The sequence below is a fragment of the Callithrix jacchus genome, chromosome 3 (assembly GCF_049354715.1).
Source record: "Callithrix jacchus isolate 240 chromosome 3, calJac240_pri, whole genome shotgun sequence".
Classification (NCBI taxonomy): domain Eukaryota; kingdom Metazoa; phylum Chordata; class Mammalia; order Primates; family Cebidae; genus Callithrix; species Callithrix jacchus.
Genome location: NC_133504.1, coordinates 178,451,386 through 178,475,901, shown reverse-complemented (window position 1 = coordinate 178,475,901; position 24,516 = coordinate 178,451,386). Strand labels below are relative to the sequence as shown.

At 39.1% G+C, this 24,516-nt stretch overlaps 1 protein-coding gene across 4 annotated transcripts in view; it reads left to right on the top strand.

Moving 5' to 3' along the window:
* Positions 1-23,830, top strand: part of C1QTNF7 (C1q and TNF related 7) — a 105,119-nt gene extending 81,289 nt beyond the window's left edge. For 2 of the 4 annotated variants that reach the window (XM_002745971.5, XM_008993582.6), the window contains exons 2-3: positions 14,544-14,789; positions 20,646-23,830. In XM_002745971.5, coding sequence (XP_002746017.1) covers positions 14,544-14,789; positions 20,646-21,277 — 878 coding nt within the window. In that variant the 3' untranslated portion in view covers positions 21,278-23,830. Of the gene's footprint in view, positions 1-1,601; positions 1,676-6,541; positions 6,592-14,543; positions 14,790-20,645 lie in introns of those variants that run through there. The other 2 variants (XM_078367486.1, XM_078367485.1) reach the window with 2 other exon arrangements.
* Positions 23,831-24,516: the final 686 nt, after the last annotated feature.

The window sequence follows — 24,516 nt, the reverse complement described above, 5'->3', positions numbered from 1 at the left end:
TTGGATTTCCCAGCTCTCTCTCCAATATGATGGAGTCTGCTGAGGACAATTGTTTTGGCTGAAAGTGAATGTGTGTGCAAGAGGCACCACCTGCCGCTAAATCTTTGCTAATGTAGCCTTTGACCCTGAACTTGGCTCATGTCCTCAGGCACCCTCCCCCCAGAAAGCCTCATAGGTTTTCAGCAATAAACAAAGCAGAGAACATGGGCTCCCCACTATCTGGATAAATGTTTTGTTTATTTTTCTTTTTTTCTTTTTTTTTTTTTTGAGACGGAGTTTCGCTCTTGTTACCCAGGATGGAGTGCAATGGCCTGATCTCGGCTCACTGCCACCTCCACCTCCTGGGTTCAGGCAATTCTTTGGGAGGCCGAGGCAGGCGAATCACGAGGTCAAGAGATCCAGACCATCCTGGTCAACATGGTGAAACCCCGTCTCTACTAAAAATACAAAAAATTAGCTGGGCATGGTGGTGCCTGCCTGTAATCCCGGATAAATGTTTAGAAACACCAAAATGTTCAAATCGACCTGGGATGCCTGAAAAAAAGAAAGTTGAGGAGGTTTTCGTACTAAATAATAAATGTAAGGTACTGTTATGATCACCACTGTTTTTATGCCTACATAATGTCACAAAGACACTCTCAAAATTCCGCAGCTAGAGCGGTTTGCATCATTGAGTGGAGGCATTGCCTCTCCGCCTCTGGGCTTTGGATGGTTTTCAGGTGCAAACAAGAGGAACACAGAGAACTCAGGACAGGCAATGGCACTTAACAAAGCCAAGGCTTAGTGATAAGAGCAGCGACAGCTGTGCCAGCACTATTCACCCACTTCTTATGTATGGAGTACCCACGAAGTGCCAGGCAACAAGGACTCATTTTCTATGATTATTCCAATTGATCTTTACAACAATCCAAGGAGCCAAGTACTATCACTCTCCTCATCTTAAACCAAGAGTTTGGTTTGAAAGTCAGACACAAATCTGGGTTTGAATGCCAAATCTATCACTCAGTAGCTGTGTGACCTTGGTACCATTCTCTCATTTAGAAACTTCAGTTTGCATATCTGTAATAAGGAGATGATAATCTGGTTCAAGCCATCGTCCCACCTCAGCCTTCCGAGTAGATGGGCCTATACATGCACAGTGCTGGCTTTTTTTTTTTTTTTTTTTTCTAGAGATGGGTTCTTGCCATATTGTCCAGACTGGTCTCGAACTCCTGGGCTCAAGTGATCTTCCCACCATATCCTCCCAAAATGCTGGGAGTTCAGGCATAAGCCACCATGTCTGGCCAACTTTCAATAAGTTTTTTTTAAGGTTTTTAAGTTTTAAAATATGAGAAGTGATACTTCAGGCAAGGTAAAGTATTATGATTTGGGATAATGCGATATTGTTAATTCACGTTTATCCATAATCATGGATATTTATGTAGATAAAACCACCGGAATGTCTTCTGCATGTGAAGTTAGGAACCAGGTATCAGTGAAGGCTGCAGAGGAAAGACTCTTGGGCATTGTGCAGGGACCGGAGTTCTAGTTCTGGTTTAGCATAAATAGGTTATTTGGGCAAGTCACTTCTTACTGAATTTGGGTTTTTTTATCTGTGAAACAGGAAACTCAAGCAAATAACCTCTGAGATCCTTCTTCTCCAACAATGTGAAATTCCCAGTGCACTATAAGAACTGTGAGTTGAGATCCTGTCTTCCACTTTCAAAGCTGTATGTTCAGGGCCCAGCACAGTGCCTGGCACACACAGGGGTCAATGACATTTGTTCATTCCAAGAGTCAGTGAATTGCGTTTTTTAAATATGCAAACTCCTTTTCTCATGAGAACCCATCTCTTTCCCTACAATGAAAGCAGATTCAGTTTAGAAACCAAACTAAGTCATTTCAGCTGGTTGAAGTCAGCTTGCAAAGCCAGGAAAGTGACAGCAGGCACCACCTCTACCAGGTCAAAAGCCTGGTTCATGAAATCTCACTCACAGGCCTTCTGGGGAACTTACTGACCCCAGGATAAGGACCAGAACCTCCTGTGGCCAGCAGAGCTCCACTTGACCCAGGTACATCCTCCCTGTAGGCTCATGCCTGCCTTTGCTTTTTCCCACTAACCTCCACTCAGCGTCATCTTCTTCCTACTCAGGGCCTTTGCATGTGCATTCTCTCAGCCTGGATGTGTTTTCCTGCTCTTCTGCCAGGTTCATACCTACTTTTTTCCCCCATTTTAGGTCAGATGTCATTGCTTTAGGCAAGCTCTCTCTGGCCTGTAGATTCAACTGGGTTGTCCAGCTAAACACTCCACAATATCCTCTATTATTTTCCTTCAGAGCATTCTCCAAAATTTATTGAATTTATCAAATGGCATTAACTGTCCTTAAAATGATATGAGTAAGAAACAACCTCATTTATCTTCCATCATTTGTTCTAGCCAAATTCCATTGGATCTTTCCTCCCTGCCCTTCCATGACATCTCAGGCAAATTTCTTGGCTTTCTGGTAACTTCCAGTTACATGAACAATTTTATTAGTCAATTGTGACTCATTTTCAGATATTAAAAAGACAAATCTAAATCAAATTTTCTATTTTATATCCAATACAAAACTTGTCCGTCTCCATGGCTGCAGTTCAGGATCTGCTATGCTCCTTCCCTCTTCCCCCATCTGCGCCGCCTCCTTTCACTTTTATCTGAGTCAGGTCAAAGAGTAGAAGAATCAGAAAAAAACATGACTGAATTAATCTTTTTTATAACTATATGCTTTTTTCTATTTTCTTTTCATTTTTTTTTTATTTTGCTCTAAATTCTGGGTTACATGTGCAGATTGCACATGTAATGATCTTGCAGGATTGTTACATAGGTATCCACATGCCATGGTGGTTTGCTGCCTCCATACCCCTGTCACCTACATTAGGTATTTCTCCTAATGTTATCCCTCCCCAATCTCCCCACCCCATACTATTCCTCCCTTAGTCCCCCACCCCCAACAGACCTCAGTATGTGATGTTCCCTTCCCTGTGTCCATGTGTTCTCCTTGTTCAACACTCACTTACAAGTGAGAACATGCAGTTCGGTTTTCTGCTCTTGTTTCAGTTTGCTGAGAATGATGGTTTCCAGATTCATCCATGTCCCTGCAAAGGACATGAACTCATCATTTTTTATGGCTGCATAGTATTCCATGGTGTATATGTGCCACATTTTCTTTATCCAGTCTATCATTGATGGACATTTGGGTTGGTTCCAAATCTTGGCTATTGTAAATAGTGCCACAATGAACATACATGTGCATGTGTCTTTATAACAGAATGATTTATAATTCGTTGGGTATATACCAGTAATGGGATTGCTGGGTCAAATGATACTTCTATTTCTAGATCCTTAAGGAATCACCGCACTGTCTTCCACAATGGTTGAACTAATTTACACTCTCAACAGTGTAAAAGTTTTCCTATTTCTCTATATCCTCTCCAGCAACTGTTGTCTCCAGATGTTTTAGTGATCACCATTCTAACTGGCATGAGATGGTATTTCAATGTGGTTTTGATTTGCATCTCTCTAATGACCAGTGATGTTGAGCATTTTTTCATATGTTTGTTGGCCACATAAATGTCTGAATTATTTTTACTTAATAAATGCTACTTGTATGGTTCTCTCCTGGCTCCAGTGTCTTCTGTGCACCCCAGGTAGCCAAATGCTGGCTCTTTCAGGGTGAAGGTATTCACAGGGTCACTGGCACGTCCCCATGGGACCTCTAGTCTGCACAGTGCCCTGACATGGGTCATGCACTCCTTGGTTGACAGCTTGTAGTGCTCTCATGCCAGCCTCAGCTTCTGTACTCAGTGATACACCCAATGACTTCTTAGCGGCCTCCCCCAACTAGGAGAACTCCTTGGCTCAAGAAGTCCCATCGAGATGGCCCAATTCACCCACCTTCCTCAGTACTATCTCCCTCTTGGGGAGTGCATATATTCTTGCCTCTCTAACAGCTGCCCCTGAACTGCTTTCTCTTTTCCAGAGAGCAATCTTCGTCAGAATTCTCCAGGTTCTGTGATGACAGAGGACATCAAACTTCAGTCATGAGTCAAGCTTCCCCACAGCTTCTTTTTCACATTTCTGTGGTACTTTAACGATTGCGAGGCGCTTAGTTTCACAAATCAGTTAAAATCCAACTAGGAGAGCAAGATAAATAATTCTCTTCTTGCAAATATTCCTAATCTTCTCAGTAATTCTCTTGGACCTTGGGGTCCTTGTCACTCTGCTACAGAAGTGGGGGACTCTTCCCTTCTTTCCCTCATAGTAAGGAAAACGAGAAGCACTTTAATTACTCCTTTATAAGCTAACAGCTCTACTCTGATGCCTCTCTTCAATCACGAATCCCTTCTGAGTTTCTGGTTTTCTCTTATATGGACTGAAAATGGCTGATGGTCAGAGTCAGATCCAGCTGGCTTTTAACAAGTTCTAAGTCAACGTCTGGACATTGGTTGCCTATGATCCTCTGCTTTGTGTTCTCAGCTGAAATTCCCGGTGGATGGGAACTCCCAATTCATATCCTGTTAAACATATAGTTCTGTGATTATTTCATCAATCTCTCTCTTCCCCACTAGATTTTGTCTCTACAAGGGCTCTTTGTTTGCTCTCTACTGAACACCAAGACCAAGCATTCAGTATCTGACATATAGTAGCAACTAAATAAATATGTGATGAAGTAATAAATAAAAGAACAGGATGAGACATAAAGAAGACAGGTTTGTATCACAACTCCCTGGTTCGGAAGGACAAATAGATGAGGCATTATTTGAGCAAGAATAGATAAGGCAAGGATTCCTAGAGCCTGGCCCATTGAAACCACCCCAAGAGCTTTTAAAAAATATTAATGTCCAACTTAATCCACTAGTGTGCTTATTCAGTACATCTAGTTAAGAACCAGTGAGCTAAAGTGCATGAGAGATCCAAATTATGTGCTAGAAGCATTCAGGAGAAGACAGGGTTGCAACTGGTTGAGAATATCAGGGAGATATTCTGTAGAAAGTGACACACACAGAAGATAAATGTGAACAGATGGAGAAAGAGGCATGGGGGAGACATGGTTGGTAATGGCTTACTGTAAATTATATAAGCAAGGGCACTGAGGTTAGAAAGAGAAGATTCGATTCCCAATAGAACCCAGGGCACCCATGGAGAGGAGGAGGAAGGGACAGGAATTATGCAGTCCACCCAACTGCAAGTTGTTTGGATGCAAAAATATGGTCTTTTAAAGTTAGCAACAACCTAGGGAGGAAATATGGTAAGTGATGAGGTGTGTCAATTGAGGATCAGACTGTCTCAATTACTCATCTGTAGGAGGAGGATATCAGACACCATCACTTGGTTCAAGAATATTAAGAACTATGAGAAACCCTGGAAATAATCAGGGACAACCATTTCTTTTGAAAATGAGAAAACAAACCCAGAGACTTTATCTGATGAAAATTCTACTCTCATTTAGCAATAAGTTATGACTAGCTTCCATGCTCAAAACATTGTTTTGACCATAGTGTGATGGCATTAAGATTTTGGACAGCCACCAAATTCAAAGGACCATTTCCTCCCATCTGGAGGGTGGAACCCAAAGGCAAAATGTAGCTGATCAGAACAGGGAGCCCAGCAATCTTCTCGGTCAAGTGTATGGTCAACCTCCGCTTCACTAACGGGAAACATTCCTCTCAATTAGAGTCCTCACTGCTTGAGAAGGATGAGAGGAAAAGAAAGATAAAAACAAGATTTTTTCAGTGGTCTAGTTTCCATAAATGACATCATAAATTATATATTGCTGTTGCCAAGGAAATATAAAAAATACATAGCAGAAGGAAACAAAGAAATTGATTGCACTAAAGATGACTAGTCATATGCTTTGGAGAATCATTCTGCCTTTTGAGATGTTACGATCAGTTCTTTAGAGGCACAAAGACATATTAGTTTTCTAAAAATACCCAATCATTCATCCATTCAACAAAGAACAAGGAAAACAAAATAGGTACAATTCTCATGACCCTCTCTCTTTTCACAGCACATAGAATGAGGGGCTGTTTTCCTGCCATATTTACCAAGAAGTGGGACCGTGTTCATTATTCCACAAGACACCATTTTAGGTCCAGAATCAAAAGGCTCTACCTCCAAAACTCTTAAATACAAAATGGCTTTTTTCTCTAAGTTAACAACTAATTTCCAGTCAGTGAGTAATTTTTTTCCTGAAACATTCACTCAGTGGAAAACAAATGAAGAGGGAAAAAATTAAGTAAACAAATCTGAAAAAGAGGCCACAACACACAGAGATGGAGAAGCTCTAAACTTACCAGTAAAGGAAAGCAGGCACTTAGTTTATCCCAAATAAAACTGTAATTTTAACTGGTCCCTGAGTTGAGCCTCACTCGATGAATGACTTCCAGGGCCTTTGGCTCTTTGGGACTAAACGAGAAAATTATTTTTAGCACAACTATTTGGAAATCTTTGAGAACTTGGATCTGTTGTTCTGCCTGGTACCAAAGGAAGTTTTTCACTGAGCTCTCATGAAAGAGCCTCAGTCTCTTGCGGATTTAGAATCCTGCAGCAACCCACCATCTAAGAGCAAGGTATGGTGTTTACTCTTTTATTTTTTAGAATTTTAGCAAATTTAGATGCAGTGGCCTATTTTTGTGATGGGAACTTTTTAGTTTATTAAACAGAGAGTTCTGTAGAAAGAATTCATAAAACTGAAGACCTAGATTCGAATCTCTGGACTGACACTAGCTTTCTAACCATAGACACGTTACAGGACTTCTCTGTACCTGGGTTCCCCGTCTAACCTACTACAAGATGGTTTTGGGGAGTATGATATGGGCTTAGCATTGCTCTCTAGGCTATAAAATGTTTTGCTAATGTCAGGGTTTTTTTTAATTATTGTGTCATGATAGCAGTTTACATAAAGCAGCCAAAACATTATCAATAATGAACTGTTGATAATAATATATATTGAGGAATACTTTTTTCTTCATTTAACCTTTGTGAGCCTCTAATGTAGATGCTGCAGACTAGTCTCTGCCCCAGAGTTCACATTTTAGTGGGGGAAATAAGCAAGTCAATAGATAGCTATAACACAATGCAATTGTGTGACCTTGCAGGGGACTTGAGTAGTGCCAGGAGAAGGAAGATAATTCATGGCAAATAAGAAAAGCAGTTCTGCAGAGGAAAATGGGAGCCCCAAGGCAAGGAGCTGATGAACAAGAACATAAAAGGAAGTGAGGCATGAGCAGCTCAGGTCTCCATCCTGTCCCAATCACAGTGCCACTCCCAGCGCAACGAGAGAAGCACAGAGCTGCTGTTGTGAAATCTCCACCACCGCAGGCCAAGGAAATGTCTCGTGTTGGCTTTCCCTGGTTACCTATTCTCTTCCTAATGATTTCCAGGCAAAGCACATTTTCAACTTGAATTAATTATCACGTCCAGCCCTTTGTCATGAAGTAATATGTTATAGTTTCTCTTACGTGATGTAGGGGCAAACTCCAGTGTTTGAAGACAAAAGAACTCAGTTCAAATTCTGGCCGCACCATTTCATGCCTGTGTGGACTAGAGCTGACAGAGTATCAATTTTCTTACTTGAAAATTGAAGATGATAGCACTTACTTCATAAAAACTGATGTGGGGATAAAGTAAAGGATGTCCTTAAAACACTTGGCACAGAAATAAGAATATTGGCCCCTCCCGGCATTCCAATTCATTTTTTTTAGTTTTTTGAATTATCATAAAACATACATACCATAAAATTTATCACTTCATTCTTATGTGTACGACTCTGCAGCATTAAATACATTCATATTGTTATGCAATAGCATCACCATCTCTCCAGAACTTCTTCATCTTCCCAAACTGAAACTCTGTACCCATGAAACCATAAATTCCCATTTCCCTCTTCCCTTCCTCCCCCAACAATCAATATTCTACTTTCTATCTAGATTAATGTAACTACTCTAGGAGCTTTATGTTAAGAGGAATCACACAATATTTGTCCTTTGGTGACTGGCCTAGTTCACATAATAGAATGTCTTAACGGTCTCTCCATGTTGTAGCATGTGTCAGTACCTCCTTTCTTTTTAAGGCTGAAGAAGATTCCATTGCTCGTGTAGACCAGGTTTTGTTTATCCATTCACCTTTCCATGGACACTTGGGTTGCCCTCACCTTTTGGCTACTGTGAATAATGTTGCAGACATGGGTGTATAAATATTTGTTTGAGTCCTTGCTGCTATGAACATGCATGTGCAAATATCTGTTTGAATTTCTGATTTTATTTCTTTTGGATATATACCCCAAAGTGGAATTGCTATATCATATAGCAATTATGTTTAATTTTTTTGAGGAATCACTATATTGTTTTCCACAGGGGCTGTACCATTTTACATTCCCACCACCAACATATTTTATTTTTAAAAGAAAATATATACTTGGAGTTTACTTACTCTGGGGAAAAGTAATATGCTGTTTACAAAGGGATCTCAATCTATGAACATGTTTTTCAGTAGTTCAATCTTTGTACTGAGTTAATCAGTATTTCTCCCAGTACTTTCCATGGCTACTTTAGCAAGAACAAAGGGTTTCATGACTAAATAAATTCACAGATACTATACACAACATTTCTGTCTCAAATATAAACACATTAACATGATGTCTCTTGAATCTAAAGTAACACAACTTAAAACTTTTAAATGTGTTTAAAAAAAAAAAACCTGTTACTTTGTAATCGCTACAGAAAAATGACACTGAGGATTATTTACAATTAGCATCCAGGACAGATCTGTTCCAGATTAATAGTATTTCCAAGGTGGACATGGCAGCTCACCCTTGAAACCCCACCACTTTGGGAAGCCAAGGTGGGCAGATTGCTTGAGTTTAGGAGTTCAAGACCAGCCTGTATAATTTGGTGAAACCTTGTCTCTCCAAAAAATACAAAAGTTAGCCAGATGTGGTGGTATACACCTGTAGTCCCAGCTACTCATGAATTCAATTCAATGCTTTAAATCATATTGTATATGGAGTGACAGCTAAGGGGTACAGGTTTCTTTTTGGAGTTTCAAATTGGATTGTGATGTACACTGAGTTGTACAGTTTGGTAAATTTTATGGTGTTCAAATTATTTCTTTATAAAGCTGTTAAAAATTATTGTAATGTTTATGAAATTGTGACCCACATGGTTTATTCCCAGTCAAAAATAACCAAGTTCACTGCAAGGCAGTGGGGGAGTAGGTAAATAATGGATTATTTAACATAAGCAGTTAAAAATATAAAGCTGTATCCCTACCTCACACTCTTTATCAGAAAAAATTCTGATGGAACATATTTTTAAATGTGAATAAATAAAACAAAATAATTGAAAGAAAATCACAGGGATTCTTTTCAGGACCTTGAAGTGGTAAAGGCCTTCTAAACAAAATAAATCAAACCTCTAAAGTTTTTTTCATGGTAAAGATATTTTAACATAGATGAAGAAAGAGAAGAGACAAACTGGGGGAAATGATTTGCTGCTCATGTCATAAGCCTTTTGGAGAGAGAGAGAAAGAGAGAGATTCATTGCACCATTGCTTATAATAGCAAAAGAAAATAGTCCAAATACCCATCAGTAGGAAACTGGTTAAATATTACAAATACATCTATATGATGGATATTTTTTAGCCATTAAATAAAAAAGGACAAGACAGTGCTACATATACAGGTGTCAATACAGAAGCTATAAATACTCATATGGAAACTAAGTGAAAAGGCAACATATAGAACATTGTACATGGGATGCCAACAGGGGGAAGGAAGCCACACGAGAAACTGGCAAAGGGGATCAGCTCTCGAGAGGGAACCTTGGTATCCAGAAGACTCAAAGGGAGGAGGAGAAATTGACTTTTCACTGCATACACCTGCTTTCTTTTGAATTTCATGAAATGTACTATATACTCAATACAAAAAAATTAATTTTAAAATATTTTTAAACACCCTAGACTATGCCAAATTAAAATATGTTTTTGCTGTGGTGATACAATAAAAATCTCAAGTTTTTTATTTGTATTTCTCAAACACTGCAAAGGGGCACACAGTCTTCAGGGAGATTTCTCCAAATCCCATTTCCCTCTTTATTGTGTAATATTCTCATATTTCATAATTTCTAATAGTTTTTTCCCCCCACAAAGCTGAAACTTCCCCCACAAAATTATCCTCTTTCTCCAGCTGTGTTTTTTGGGTTAATCCCTGCTGTAGGTGGTTGGACACATCAATGACTTCAACAAAGATCCCTGCTCTCATATAGCTTACATTCTATCAGGGAAAATGTAGATATAAAACAAAGATGAGAATTATCTGCTGAGTTAGAGTTGAAAAGCCCAATGGAGAACAGAAAAATGTAGAGCAGAAAAAAGGAAAGTCAGGGGCAGAAGAAGATAGGTTGCAGTGTTAAGTATGGTTATAAGGGTTGAACTCAATGACGAGATGGTATTTGAGCAGTGATATGAACAGGGAGATGGAGAATTAATCTATATGGACATCTTGGTTAAAAGGGTTTTAGACAATGTGAAGAGACATGTGAGACCCTAAGGTAGGGCATACCTAGTGTATTTCAGGAGCACCAAGGAATCCAGTGTGACTGGAGTTAAGAAAGTGAGGAGAGGCCGGGCGCGGTGGCTCACGCCTGTAATCCCAGCACTTTGGGAGGCCGAGGCAGGTGGATCACGAGGTCAAAAGATCGAGACCATCCTGGTCAACATGGTGAAACCCCGTCTCTACTAAAAATACAAAAAATTAGCTGGGCTTGGTGGCGCGTGCCTGTAATCCCAGCTGCTCAGGAGGATGAGGCAGGAGAATTGCCTGAACCCAGGAGGCGGAGGTTGCGGTGAGCCGAGATAGCGCCATTGCACTCCAACCTGGGTAACAAAAGCAAAACTCTGTCTCAAAAAAAAAAAAAGAAAGAAAGTGAGGAGAATAGAAGATGAAATCAGAGAAATAAGGAGGCCCTTGTACACCATCACACCACATAACATGAAGCTTTGGGCCCTTAAGTGCAATGGAGAACCAAATAGGGTGATATCCCTGTGATTTTTCCAATATAATCCACACTCCTGCATCAGAGAGTCTTCCTGCATCAGAGTTCCAATATTTGACTGACCTCGGTCACCACTGTGCCACTAGCACGCATCAGGCACCACAACACATTGTTCCTCAATTCTTTTTGTTTTCTGAGACAGGGTCTGGGTCTGTCACCCAGGCTGGAGTGCAGCGGCACAATCTCGGCTCACTGCAACCTTTGCCTGCAGAGTTCAAGTGCTTCTCCTGCCTCAGCCTCTCAAGTAGATGGAATAACAAGGCGCATGCCACCATACCTGGTTACTTTTTGTATTTTTAGTAAAGATGGGTTTTTTTCCACATTGGCCAGGCTGATCTTGACTTCAAGTAATCCTCCCGCCTCGGCACCCAAAGTGCTGGGATTACAGGCATGAGCCACCGCGCCCAGCCTGTTCCTCAATTCTGATAAGGATTTTTATTGAATAATCACTTTGGGTGCCTTTTAAAAAGTTCTAATTGGGAATGCTTGAAGCTTTTAGACTCCTGTACAAATAGTAGTATTTTAATGCATTTGTCATGAAAGCGATCCATTTATTCAATGAATAAATTTGTTTCTGTTGTTTTAATTAATTTCTTCTTTGAGTGCCTTTTTGCCTGGCTATTGGCAATACTGAATATCCTTTCTTCCAATCACAACTTTAAGATTTCTGCTTCCTTTGTCCACCACCAACTAGACCCTGCCACATTCTTCCTCACAAATTATTCCTGTGACTATTGGCATAGTTGTGCTTTCACACCTGCATCATCATGTCTGAGAAGCCACTGCCCAAATCAACTTCTCTGCAGACAATTTCAGGTCCCTCCTGAAAGCAACTTGCCTCAGCCTATAGCCTTGCATCCCATGTCTAGTTAAAAGCCTCCTTATAACTATCTTCTATGAACCTTTATTTTTCTGGTAGAGATGGGGTCTTGCTATGTTGCCCAGGCTTGTCTCAAATTCCTAGTCTCAAGCAACCCTTCCACCTCAGCATCCCAGAATGTTGGGATTACAGACATGAGCAACCATATCCAGCCTTCTTTTTTCTGGGGAGGGGAATGCATTTATTTTTCTGGGGAGGGGGTGACTTTATTACCGTCCTGCTCCATCTCCACAGCAAAATGGACCCTGCATGCTCCAGGTTTGCATCATGTATCACCACAGCAAAAACATGACCTACTTGAACATGTTCCTACCCAGAATATGTATTAAAATTCTTTAAAGAAAACTGAATAAATTAATAACTTAAGTGATTCAGCATCAACAACAATTTGAAAAATTAAATGTCCAGTTTAAATGGTAACAAGACAAGAATTTAAGACTGGGATTACTCAAGCCCAACTTCTCTTCCTGTCAAATAGTGACAGTTTTGTGGGAAATGATTCTAAATAATTCTAAATTTCAAGACACAAGTAGCAGACAAATACACAAGAACACGTACCACCAGAAATCACAGGACAGCCTGAATCTCCAGGTGGCCTCCTTGGCAGGTAGCCCACCATGATCCCAGGCCCCAAACAGCTTGGCAAGTCCCAGCAAGGTGGCCCCCTGGGGAAGGCTTTTAGAGCTCCTGAGGTCAGCCTCACTTCCCCCACATTTTAAAGATAAAGGCCCAGACAGGGCCACTTTTCAATCTTTCTCAAAGCCTCCTCTAATCAGCTTTCACAAGGGAGAGAGAACTGCTAATTTAATCAATGCATCTTGTTCTGACTGTGGCAGGGGGTGTGGACAGAATGTTCTTTCCATATTTTTATTTTCATCTGAAGCTCCTTTGGAAGGGCTGGTATTGAATGCACTGGGCTTGTCAGAAAGTGCCTTAATCCTAGTTGAGCAATAGAATCAATAATTTTGGATTTGTGCTGTATGAAAAGTCTACCAGACAGGGCATGGCAAAAATGTTCTCCTTGATTTTTTTTTTTTTTTTTTGGAACTATTAACACTAAGCTTTAGTCAAAGCTACAGAGCCTGAATTTAGATAAGTTGCTTTGGTTTTTCACTAATAAGATTTCTAGGAATCAGGCTTACTTCAAAATCGCATGTGCACACTGTGTTTTTCTTAGTTTGTCATTCCTATGCTCTGGCAAATTTCTGGGTCTAATTCCAAGATGTTGCAATTTCCCCATGGGTAACATAAGAGTGGTGATGTGTGCCTGGTCAATTTTCTTATGTGGCTGTCAAAAAAAGAAATTTCATCTGATTGCTTTGCCCACATGTTATGATTATTTCCTTTGGGAGAGTATATACCAGGTCAAACACTAAATAGATTTCTTTTTAAAGCACAGGTCCAACCGTCCAAACACAACTCATTTACATGACCCCAGAACTACCTGTATATGTTCTTCCCTTTGAGAAACTGCTAATCCTAAGGACCATTTTGCCTAAAAAATCAGGTATCCCAATCTCTACCACTCTCCATCTCACCTTTGGCCCATATGCCAGGATACCATGCTAATAAATGATGCATCATTCTCAGCTTCTAGGCTTTGTGGATGAGTGGGACTGGGGCCCAAGTCCTACTAGATCAGAATTGAAGTGACCTGCTGCCTGCTCCACTTGGGGCACTGCGTAGCTTAATTTCACACAGCTCTTTAATTGAGCCCCAGTGCTAACAGCTTAATGGGACACCACAGCATTATATCCTGCAGATTTTAAATTAAAGTTTGAGACCCCCCTCAGGACATGCACAGTACTCCAATTAACACTAATTGGCATTACACATGATTATCAAGTAAAAAACATAGTTTTCCTGAAAATGGCTCCTCCTTTCTCTGGCTTTAAATAGACTGTAAATTCTAAGAAAACAATCATGAGTGCATGCAAAGATTAGCTAGAATGATGTCTAGCATGATGTTGATTTTGGGAGAACATTGGAAACAACCTAAATATCTACAATGGGGGTTCTGTACATGAAAGATAGTAGAAACAAAAGCAATTATTTTTTAATGTTATACATAATGTTCACATGAGAAGGTATTCATGATATATTGTTAAGTGAAAAAAGTTAAAGAAGTGTAGGAATTGCACGGTATCACTTTCTCCACAGTATAGAAAAAACACTGGAAGGATATATATATATACTAAAATGCAAATCTCAAGGTGGTAAAAATAATATTGATGTTTGTCTTTTTCAATTCCATGTCTAAATTTTATTCTTTGAAAAATGTGCTACTTTTGCAAAAGAAAATGCCATTTTTAAATCCATCATTTATTTCTGAAGAATAAATACAATGCAGTGGTTTATTTTGAAATGTTTGTAACCAATTCTTCATCTGCACCAACTCCCGTGTAGGGCACTGCAGATTCTATATCAATAATGTGTTAATAATTTTCACTGGAATTATGAAGGTGAGCAGAGTTTTACATGTGTGGAAAGATAAACACTGAACTGCTCGTGTTCAGACTGATTCAATCATGCCAAACCACCCCGCTCCTAACACAGAAAGTTCATTTATGTCCCTGTGTTTCTCTTCCAGAGCCAAAGATGTTTGTCTTGCTCTATGTTACAAGTTTTGCCATTTGTGCCAGTGGACAACCTCGGGGTAATCAGTTGAAAGGAGAGAACTACTCCCCCAGGTATATCTGCAGCATTCCTGGCTTGCCTGGACCTCCAGGGCCCCCTGGAGCAAACGGTTCCCCTGGGCCCCATGGTCGCATTGGCCTTCCAGGAAGAGATGGTAGAGACGGCAGGAAAGGAGAGAAAGGTGAAAAGGGGACTGCAGGTAATGAATGAGAAGTTGCATAAAACACTCTCCTTCACCCCCATCTTAAAACTGTTCCCCTTTCTTTGTTACTTTTTCTATTGAGAATTGCTCCTTAAGCCTCTTCTCTCCTTTACTTTCATTAATTACAACAATTTACTGAGCCCTTACTAGGCTTCAGATGCTGCCCTAAACTCTGTACCTGCATCCGTATTTCATTATAATGACAACTCTTTCAACTGAACGTTATCCTATATTATAGATGAGGAAATTGAGCCACAGCATGATTAAATAAATTACTGAGAATGGATCGGGGTGGATGTGCACTGCTAGCGGCTGCCAGAGCTGGACTCAAACATCTGATGCCCAGAAATACTGGGCTATTGCAGCCAGCAGGCAATGGCTGGATGTGCAAGTGCATGGATAGACAGACAGACAGATGGACGGAAAGGAAACAGACAAAGCAGAGGCAAAAACCAGGAGCCAGATGCACAGATGCCATCCTGCTCAGCAGGAATATCCTGAACAAAGATACGCAAAGGGCTTCTAAATTTTATTTTTCACAGATGAAATGAAAATAGCATGGTAAAGACTACCTTTCCTAGCTCATCACTTTCCCACCTGACACGTAGCAGCCAAAAAGTAGATTTTTACAGCTCTTTACAGCAACGCAATTGCCCACTAGTTCTTCAGCAATTTTCACTTTGTTTCCCCCGAAAATAAATTGACCCGGGAAGTTTGCCAGATTCTGCAGTCCTTCAGAGTAAGCCAAATTGAAATTCTAGACAGGCTGTATTAACTCTAAAACAGGAAGGGATTTGGAATCAATCTTTCAAGACAAGTTTCTGAGCATAAAAGTTGGGACAAAAGATAGGAAGGAAAAAGCTATAAATCTCAAATCATCGCACCTGATTTACTGGAATTCTGTAAAACAAAATTATAATATATATTCAGATTATTGGATAATAATTCATTTCTGAATTTGCCATGCAGAAAATATCTGGCAAATCAATTACCAAATATATGAACATTGCACAATAATAGATAAAAACCTTTAAGTAATAAAAGTTTATCATCAGATAAGAAGCTTTAATTTGGAGCTAAATGTAAGTTTTCAAAGACGTCTATAAGGTAATGCCTGTGAATACAAGTTACCACTGAGTCATAATTACGAATATTCTTGAAATCCTATAATAACACCAGGGTTATAGTTATATGTTGCTTTTAGTTTATTGAGTCTGGAAGCAATAATGTAGTGGCTATACAAACACTGGGGTCAGAAAGACTTCGGCTCAAATCTTAGCTCTTTCAATCACTAATCTAGTATCCTTGGCCAAATATCCTCTGTGAGGCTCAGTTTCCTCATTTGTAAGTTGGTGGTCATAAGGGTGATTGTCAAGCTTAGGGGAAAGAGTACGTGCAAAACACTCCACAGGATAACTGCCATATGGTAAAATCTCAGCAAATGTTACAACTTATTAAATTTTGATCTGCAAATATGAGTCACAGCTAAATTTGTGACTAGCCAAAGCCATATACTAAACTAGACATTGGTAATTTGTTTCATGAGGTAGTTCTAATGTTAAAGACATATATGTGGATATGCATTCAGATTAAATTAAATGTTCAGAACTGCTACAATTTTAACCATATATGAGGCCAGCTATGCCACCATATTCATAGATCCATTCATTCATGCATGCACCCATCCGTTATACACTCAATAATATTTCTGTGCACCTATTACTATCCAATATTATTCGACCAGTGTTTCTAATGATTACCGTGGAGTTACTATTCTGTGCATTGCAAGATGTTCAATAGCATTCCACTAGATGCCAGTGGCACCCCTTTCAAAGTGAAAATCAAAATTTTTCTATACGTTGCCAGCTATCCCCTGGGTAGAAAGGTGGACAGTGCAAAATTGCACCTGGTGGAGAACACCATTCTAGACGCTGGGAACACAAGCATAAAACATTGTTCTTGCCTCGATAAGTAGACATTCATGTGGGGGAGGCCACCAATACATAAACACATAATTAAAATACATCATCATAATAACCATTTACTAAGAACTTACTATTTGTCAGAAGCTTTACATTTCATATTTAATATCTACTATAATATTATTAGCAATAATTATAATCAGGAATAATAATAATGCTACAAATTTTAAAAATTGAGCTTCAAAAACAAAACGACTTTCCTAACTTGAGATTATTTAAGTACAGTACACACACATAAGGATACATAACAGCTCAGAAAGAAAAGGTAGGAATGACTATATGATCGATAAGGAGCAGCATACCTCACTTATAAACTACACGAACAGCCTGGGAGATCTGGGGATGTGTTTCTAATACGGCTATAACTGGGCACAACCTGGCTGGGAGTGCCTGCTCTCTGTTCCTCCTTCAATGACACTACAGGTGTCTTCTCATTCACATACTCTTGGTGAATACCCTCACCACATCCACCCCAACCAAGTCCAGTCAAGCATATTTTTGGTCCAATTCCCCTATCCTAAATGAGAAATGCAAAGTTTATTATATTAAGTTATAAATTTTCTATTAAAATATCTATCTCCCTCACTGGTCTGTTGAAATTATTACTGTATCATACTGTTAACATTTAATTTAATCTGGGTGTGTATCCATATAAAAATCTTCAGATAACACTAGAATGACCTCATGAAAAAGATCACTCATTCCAGCTTATTATATGGATTTAGGTATTCGTGAACTTAACTAGACCCATATTTGCAGACCCAGGGTCATAAGCAATAATAGCTAATTTTAGGGTTGGGCAAGTGTCTTTCAGGACCATGTTTCACTTAGCCCCTAGCCCATGACTGGTATGTAGTAGATGGTCGATTAATGTTAGATGGTTTACACGGATGCACGCATGTATGCATAGATCCAGAGATGGATGGATGGAAGGACAGAATGAATGAATGGATGGATGGATAGAAGAAATGGCACAGAAGAAATCTAGGTAGACCCATTTTGCGGAGAACTATGAAGAAATCCTTTCTGATCTAGTTTCAATACTGAAACATAGATTAACCCTTACTTCCATCATCCTCCACTCTACCCAAGCATATGTCTGACTAAATAAGGAGAAGGACAATAATTCATCCCTTCTTTTCACTCTTAATGTGTGGAACCTAAGCACGTGAGCAAATTCTTCATAGAAACAGAAAGAATAACTATGTGTTATTACAGCTAGTACATGATTATCAGTCACCCAACTCAGCATCTTGAACAAACATTACTATAGAAAATCCAAACCTGGCCAGGTGCAGTGGCCCACGCCTGTAATACCAGCATTTTGGGAGGCCAAGGCAGTGGATCAGGAGGCTAGGAGTTTGAGACCAGCCTGGCCAACATGGAGAAACCCCATCTCTACTAAAAATATAAAAATTAGCCAGGCATGGTGGCAGGTGCCTGTAATTCCATCTACTTGGGAGGCTGAGACAGGAGAATCCCTTGAACCTGTGAGGCAGAGGTTGCAGTGAGCCAAAATTGTGCCATTGCACTGCAGCCTGGGCCACAAGAGCAAGACTCCATCTCAAAAAAAAGAAAGAAAGAAAAAGAAAATCCAAACTTTCAGGCTCTGAAGGCCTTTTTGTGAACGGCATTGTAAAAGTGCATCCCAGAATGTATGATTTGGTCTCAAGGAATTTGCAAGAGGGTGAGATCTCAAACAGTCTAGTCATTTCATTTCAAGGACTGGGAAACTAAAGCCAGAGAGATCAAGCCCTTTCTTCAAATTCACCTGACTGATCCATGACTGAACTGGGGTTTTATCCCAGGCCCGCTGAGGCACTGTTTGCCGCTTTTCCCAGTAAGTTTGGATTGGACTTAGATCCAATCTCCTCTTATTACAAATGGAGCATTTAAAACCCAGAAAAGAAATTACTTGCCCAAAATTTAAATTAAGGTTTAGCTTAATAAAAGTTCTTAAGAACAAATACATAGGTAAAGTAAAACTACACAATTCATCAGCAATATATGTGCTCTGACTACAAAAGTGCACTACAGATTACTAATAATTTGGATACTTTTTGAGGAAATATCATCATACAAGCACTATTTGTGAAATAGATTTGGCCATAATATTGAATGATATATTTTCATAATATTAAATCATTGCTGTTTTACATATATATATAAAATCATTGCTTTTCATATATATAAGATGTCAATGTCATATATATAATCTATTTTATATCTAAACATCAGTCATATACAAAATCAATATCTTATATAGATTTTATATACATAAAAGATTGCATATGTAATGTTTTATATACATAATCTGTTTTATTTTTAAAGCATTTATATAAATTAAATTGATTTTGCTTATTACCTTCGACCAGAATCACAATTTTTCTATATTTAGCCTATAGTTCTGTGTGTCTAAATCTTTATAGCAGATATAAAGATTTAGACACACAGAAAATATTCCTGTATGGTCATTTTGAATTTGTGAAAATTCTTTCATAGCAATTACATCTTTTCTGTATATAAAAAGAATCAGAAAAATTAAGGGACTTACCTAAAATGATACAACCATTTAGTGACAGAACCAAACACTATTCAAGATTCTTGACTCCAGCCCCAAAGATAAAAGGCATTTTATGAATGGGAAACATCATTAGACTAAGAAGGCTTGGATTCTAGTCCTAGCATTGCTACAGAAGCAAGTTGTCTTTTTTTTTTTTTCACCTGTCTGGGACTCAGTTTTCTCCTCACAAAAGAAGCTATTGCATGGTGGTGGCAGTCATTGCTTTTTGGTTATTGTAGCATGTTGAGCCCTCACTATGTGCCAGATGCACTTCAGAATTTATACTCCTGCTGGCCGGGTGTGGTGGCTCAGGTCTGTGATCTCAGTACTTTGGAAGGCCAAGGCGGGTGGATTACCTGAGGTCAGGAGCTTGAGACCAGCCTGGCCAACATGGCAAAACCCCATCTCTATTAAAAATACAAAAATTAACCAGATGTGGTGGTGCATGCCTGTAATCCCAGCTACCCAAGAGGCTGAGGCAGGAGAATCACTTGCAACCAGGAGGCAGAGGTGGCAGTGAGCCAAGATCATGCCATGACACTCCAGCCTGGACAGCAGAGTGAGACTCCATCTCAAAAAAAAAGAAAATCATAATAATTTATGCTCCTGTCAAATTCTCTGGTTCCAGAGTCAGGCAGGAATGAGGTCAGACCACAGTTCCATGATTCACTAGTTCTCTTCTCTGGAGTAAAATAACTCTTCTATGGCTCAGCTTCCTTATCTGCAATGGAGGTAATAATAATTCTTAGTTCATAAAGTCATTGTGAAACTTAAATAATACGTGCATATAAAGCATTTAACACTGTCCCTGGAACATAGTAAATGGTTCATAAATATAAGCAAATCTAATTTCTATTAATTCTCTTATTATTATTATTACTACTAATAAAAATAAGGCATGAGACTAAATAGCCTCTAGGGATTTGTCTGGTTCTATCTGCCCCTATGGGGTCACTCTGAGAAATAATGTCATCATGGTCATCAAACTCTTCCTGTAGTGCCCGGTACCCACATGTTAATAATATAGTGGCAAGAGATCCAGTATCAAAGTGAGAGTTAATTATATTAAATTAGTCAGAATTTAAATTATTTCTTACATATTCAGGAAATTTGACTTAAATTCTGATGCAGATTTTCTATTTTTACTGTTAGTGCACTAGTGATGTTTTAAAAGTGTATTATTTAGTAGCACACTGTTAAAGCTTGCCTGAAAAGACAAGGTTGGGACATGCTAGAACCATGTAGGTATATTGTTTGTGATTATATATTTCGAGGAACTATTAATTAAACTATATACTTTTTCTGAAGGTTTGAGAGGTAAGACTGGACCACTGGGTCTCACCGGTGAGAAAGGAGACCAAGGAGAGACTGGGAAGAAAGGACCCATGGGACCAGAGGGAGATAAAGGAGAATTAGGTCCAGCTGGCCCTCCTGGACCAAAAGGAGACAGAGGAGAGCAAGGGGACCCAGGGCTGCCTGGGGTTTGCAGGTGTGGAAGCATCGTGCTCAAATCCGCCTTTTCTGTTGGCATCACAACCAGCTACCCAGAAGAAAGACTACCTATTATATTTAACAAGGTCCTCTTCAATGAGGGAGAGCACTACAACCCTGCCACAGGGAAGTTCATCTGTGCTTTCCCAGGGATCTACTACTTTTCTTATGATATCACATTGGCTAATAAGCATCTGGCAATTGGGCTGGTACACAATGGGCAGTACCGGATAAAGACCTTCGATGCCAACACAGGAAACCATGATGTGGCTTCGGGGTCCACAGTCATCTATCTGCAGCCAGAAGATGAAGTCTGGCTGGAGATCTTCTTCACAGACCAGAATGGCCTCTTCTCAGATCCAGGTTGGGCAGACAGCTTATTCTCTGGGTTTCTCTTATACGTTGACACAGATTATCTAGATTCCATATCAGAAGATGACGAATTGTGATCAGGACCAAAATCTCTGTGGTGGATACTCTGATTGAATCTGGGGTTCCAGAAGGTGGAACAAGCAGGAATGGGATCCAAAGAGACTCTCAGGCTCTCACTTTGATTCTAAAGCATTTGAAGACAATTCTAGCAGAATTTATTAAAACAAGCTGAAACACAGGAAAGTTGAAACCACACAACAAAATGAATTCTATAAAAGAATAGCCCCAGATACAAATTCTCTTAAAAGCAATGTTTATAAATATTTAAACAAATTAAAGACAATGTTAACAAATTTTCTATTAAATGCCCTGAATGATAAACAGTTGGCAATAATATTGCCTCATTAAATCTTCAAAATTATATTTTAGTCTGTTATTTAAGAGAAACATATCATCCCAAAATCTTTGACAATTCTCGAAAGGCTATATAGGAAGCCAAAAACCAAAGGTAAGAGATGCTAACTATTTTTCAAGCAAGCTAAAGAGAAATGATAAATGTCTTATGTTTTATTATTTATTCATGTTTGTATATATTCACTCAACAACCCTTTAAGGAGCCTGTAAAGACCAGACACTGTGTGGCTGAATCAGCTTTAATAATGAGTTAAGACAAAGCCCTTACTTTCATATAGGCTAGTTTGTGGTAAACAAACTCTCACAATTCAGTGTGATGAGCACCGTAGCAAACAAATGGATTTGATGCTAAAAGCACACAGCGTCTGCTATTCCTGAGGCTGGGGCCAGAGAAGATTTTACACATGGAAAAACACTAATCATGCCAAGGTGTATGTGTTTAAGTGGGTGTGATGGATGCAGGGAGAATGAGGAATTCAGCACTGCATTCTCTTTGCACCCTCAGTGCATTGTTGGTATTCTCAACAGTGAAGGGGTGAAAAATCTAGAGACAGAGAGGCCTGGCAGGGGTGATGAAGATTGAAATGAAGAGCAACAGCCAGCAGGTGATTCTCCTAAATCCTTTAGTGTGATGGTTTCCCAAGACAAACATTTGTCCTAATAGCCTTCTCATAAATATGGGAACTACTTTACATTGTGGTAAGATATTGCTTCTCATGGATCTGCTAGGCATTTATTTCAAATAAAGCAAGGCATATGTTCACTGACTTATGAGTAAGCTGATGAGAGCAATGAACAGGAAAAGGAAGGATAGAGACCAAATGTCTGAGTAAACAGACATCCCTTCCCAGTCTCATACCTCCCTTAGTCCCACTCTTGCTTGTGTCAGCACCTTGTTCTTCACTGAACTGTATTCTTCAATTAATCTCCTCCATGATTCTGTCTGCTCTACCATTCTCTTGCTTTATGGTAATAGTATTCCCTTAATCTCCTCCTTTTGGTAACTTCTAATCCTCCTTCTATGCATTCCTTTCTCTGCTCATGACTTACAAATAGTTCTCATATCTCTTATGTTTGAATCACCATGCTAGATTCTGTGAAGACAGAAGAGTATCAAGATTAACACATTAGTAGTATATCTTCAACTAGTACATTTCTAACGATACAAGAAAGGAAATGGCATTCACACACACAAAAAAATACTTTTAATTATGAAAGAGAACATGATAAAATATGCTAAGTTCTAAGCTGGTAATAAGAGAAAAATGCTGTGAAATAAGAGGAAATGTTTACATCCAAATTAGAATGTCAGAGAGAAGAGACAGGGAAATCCTCTCTGCTCGTTGGGTCTTAAGTGTTGGTTGGAACTTGGAGTGGCACAAGTTGGAGGAAAAGGCACTTGAGACAGAGGTAATGATGGGAACAAAGTGAGAACAGAGACCCAAAAGGAGAATCTATTGACCATATTTGTAAGAGCTTTGAAAGCCAGCCTGAGAAGTAGAGAATTTATTCATAAGAAAATGTGGAGACCCTGTGTATTTCAGAACTGGATACTGCCATTACCACAGATGAAAGTTGCAATGATCTAGCAGTTGTGTGTAAGGTCAATCACACAATTTCCTGTCCTTCAACCCTATCTTGCTTTCATTGTCTTCATCTGCCTGCCATACTTTGTCCACTTGTGGCTCTCCTTCTGAGTCAAGACATGGATACAGGAGACCAAGAACAATGAGTATCAGACAAGAAAGAGAGAGCAAAGGTGGTTTGAGATAGTCACCTGCTTACAGATAACAGCCAAAGATAGAATTCCAAGCTACAAAGTATAAAAAAACAGCCAACAGAAGTAACTAATCTGGGGAAAATGAACGAATGGGTCCTTTGAAGACTGTAGGATTTGCTGGGTAAATTGGAGATGGAGGAGTTATTGCAGACAGTCATGAACTACAGATTACTGCAATTAAAATTTTCTTCTGACCATAATCCACAAATGCATTCATTTTTTAGACATTGTTTACTTATCTTTTGAATGTTTATTTTATTACAAAGCCTATTTTAAGTAGCTTTTAAAACTGAATTTCCTTTCATTGGTTTGAAGCCCAGAGATGAATTTCATTTTGAAATATCTGGTGGGATGGTAATTGGGATCAGAGAACTGACGTGGTAAAGGAAGAGCTGTTTTGGTACTAAAAATAAAATAAAATAAAATCTTAAGCAAATGTAGGTGTCTCTTACTCTTAAAAAATAGCAGATACAGTTTATCCACATTCACAAATACTTGTATAAAGAAAGTAGAACAGTTTTGGTTTAAAAAATTCCAAATCTCATTCCAATCATTCTTTGTAAAGGCTGACTTGTAATGAATATGTATTAAGCAATATTTATTGACTATATACCATCTTGTTCTGGAAGGGTTTAAAGCCACTTAGAAAGATAAATAAGATATAAAAAGAAAGCAGCAGTAAAAAGCAGATGAGAAAAAAAATGGGAAAAACAAAGAAAAAAAGAAATAATGAGGCTTATATAATACTGTATGTACATGAACACACATGTGATTGTGTTGCATGTTTTCAGGTCATGCATGTTTCTTTGTGCCTGTGCATGCACTAGAGCACTTCCAGGTCATTTATAATTGTGAATAGTGTTATTTATGATAAAATACAGATTCCATAAACTCTAAATATACTTTTTTTCTGCCACTCTGTGTAAAAGATCATGAATGTAAATAAATATTAGATATGAGTTGAGTTAGTCCATTTGCATTGCTATAAAGGAATACCTGAGGCTGGGTAATTTATAAAGAAAAGAGGTTTATTTTGGCTCACATTTCTGCAGGCCATACAAACAGCATGGTGCCAGCATCTGCTTCTGGTGAGGCCTCAGGAAGCTTCTAATTGTGGTGGAA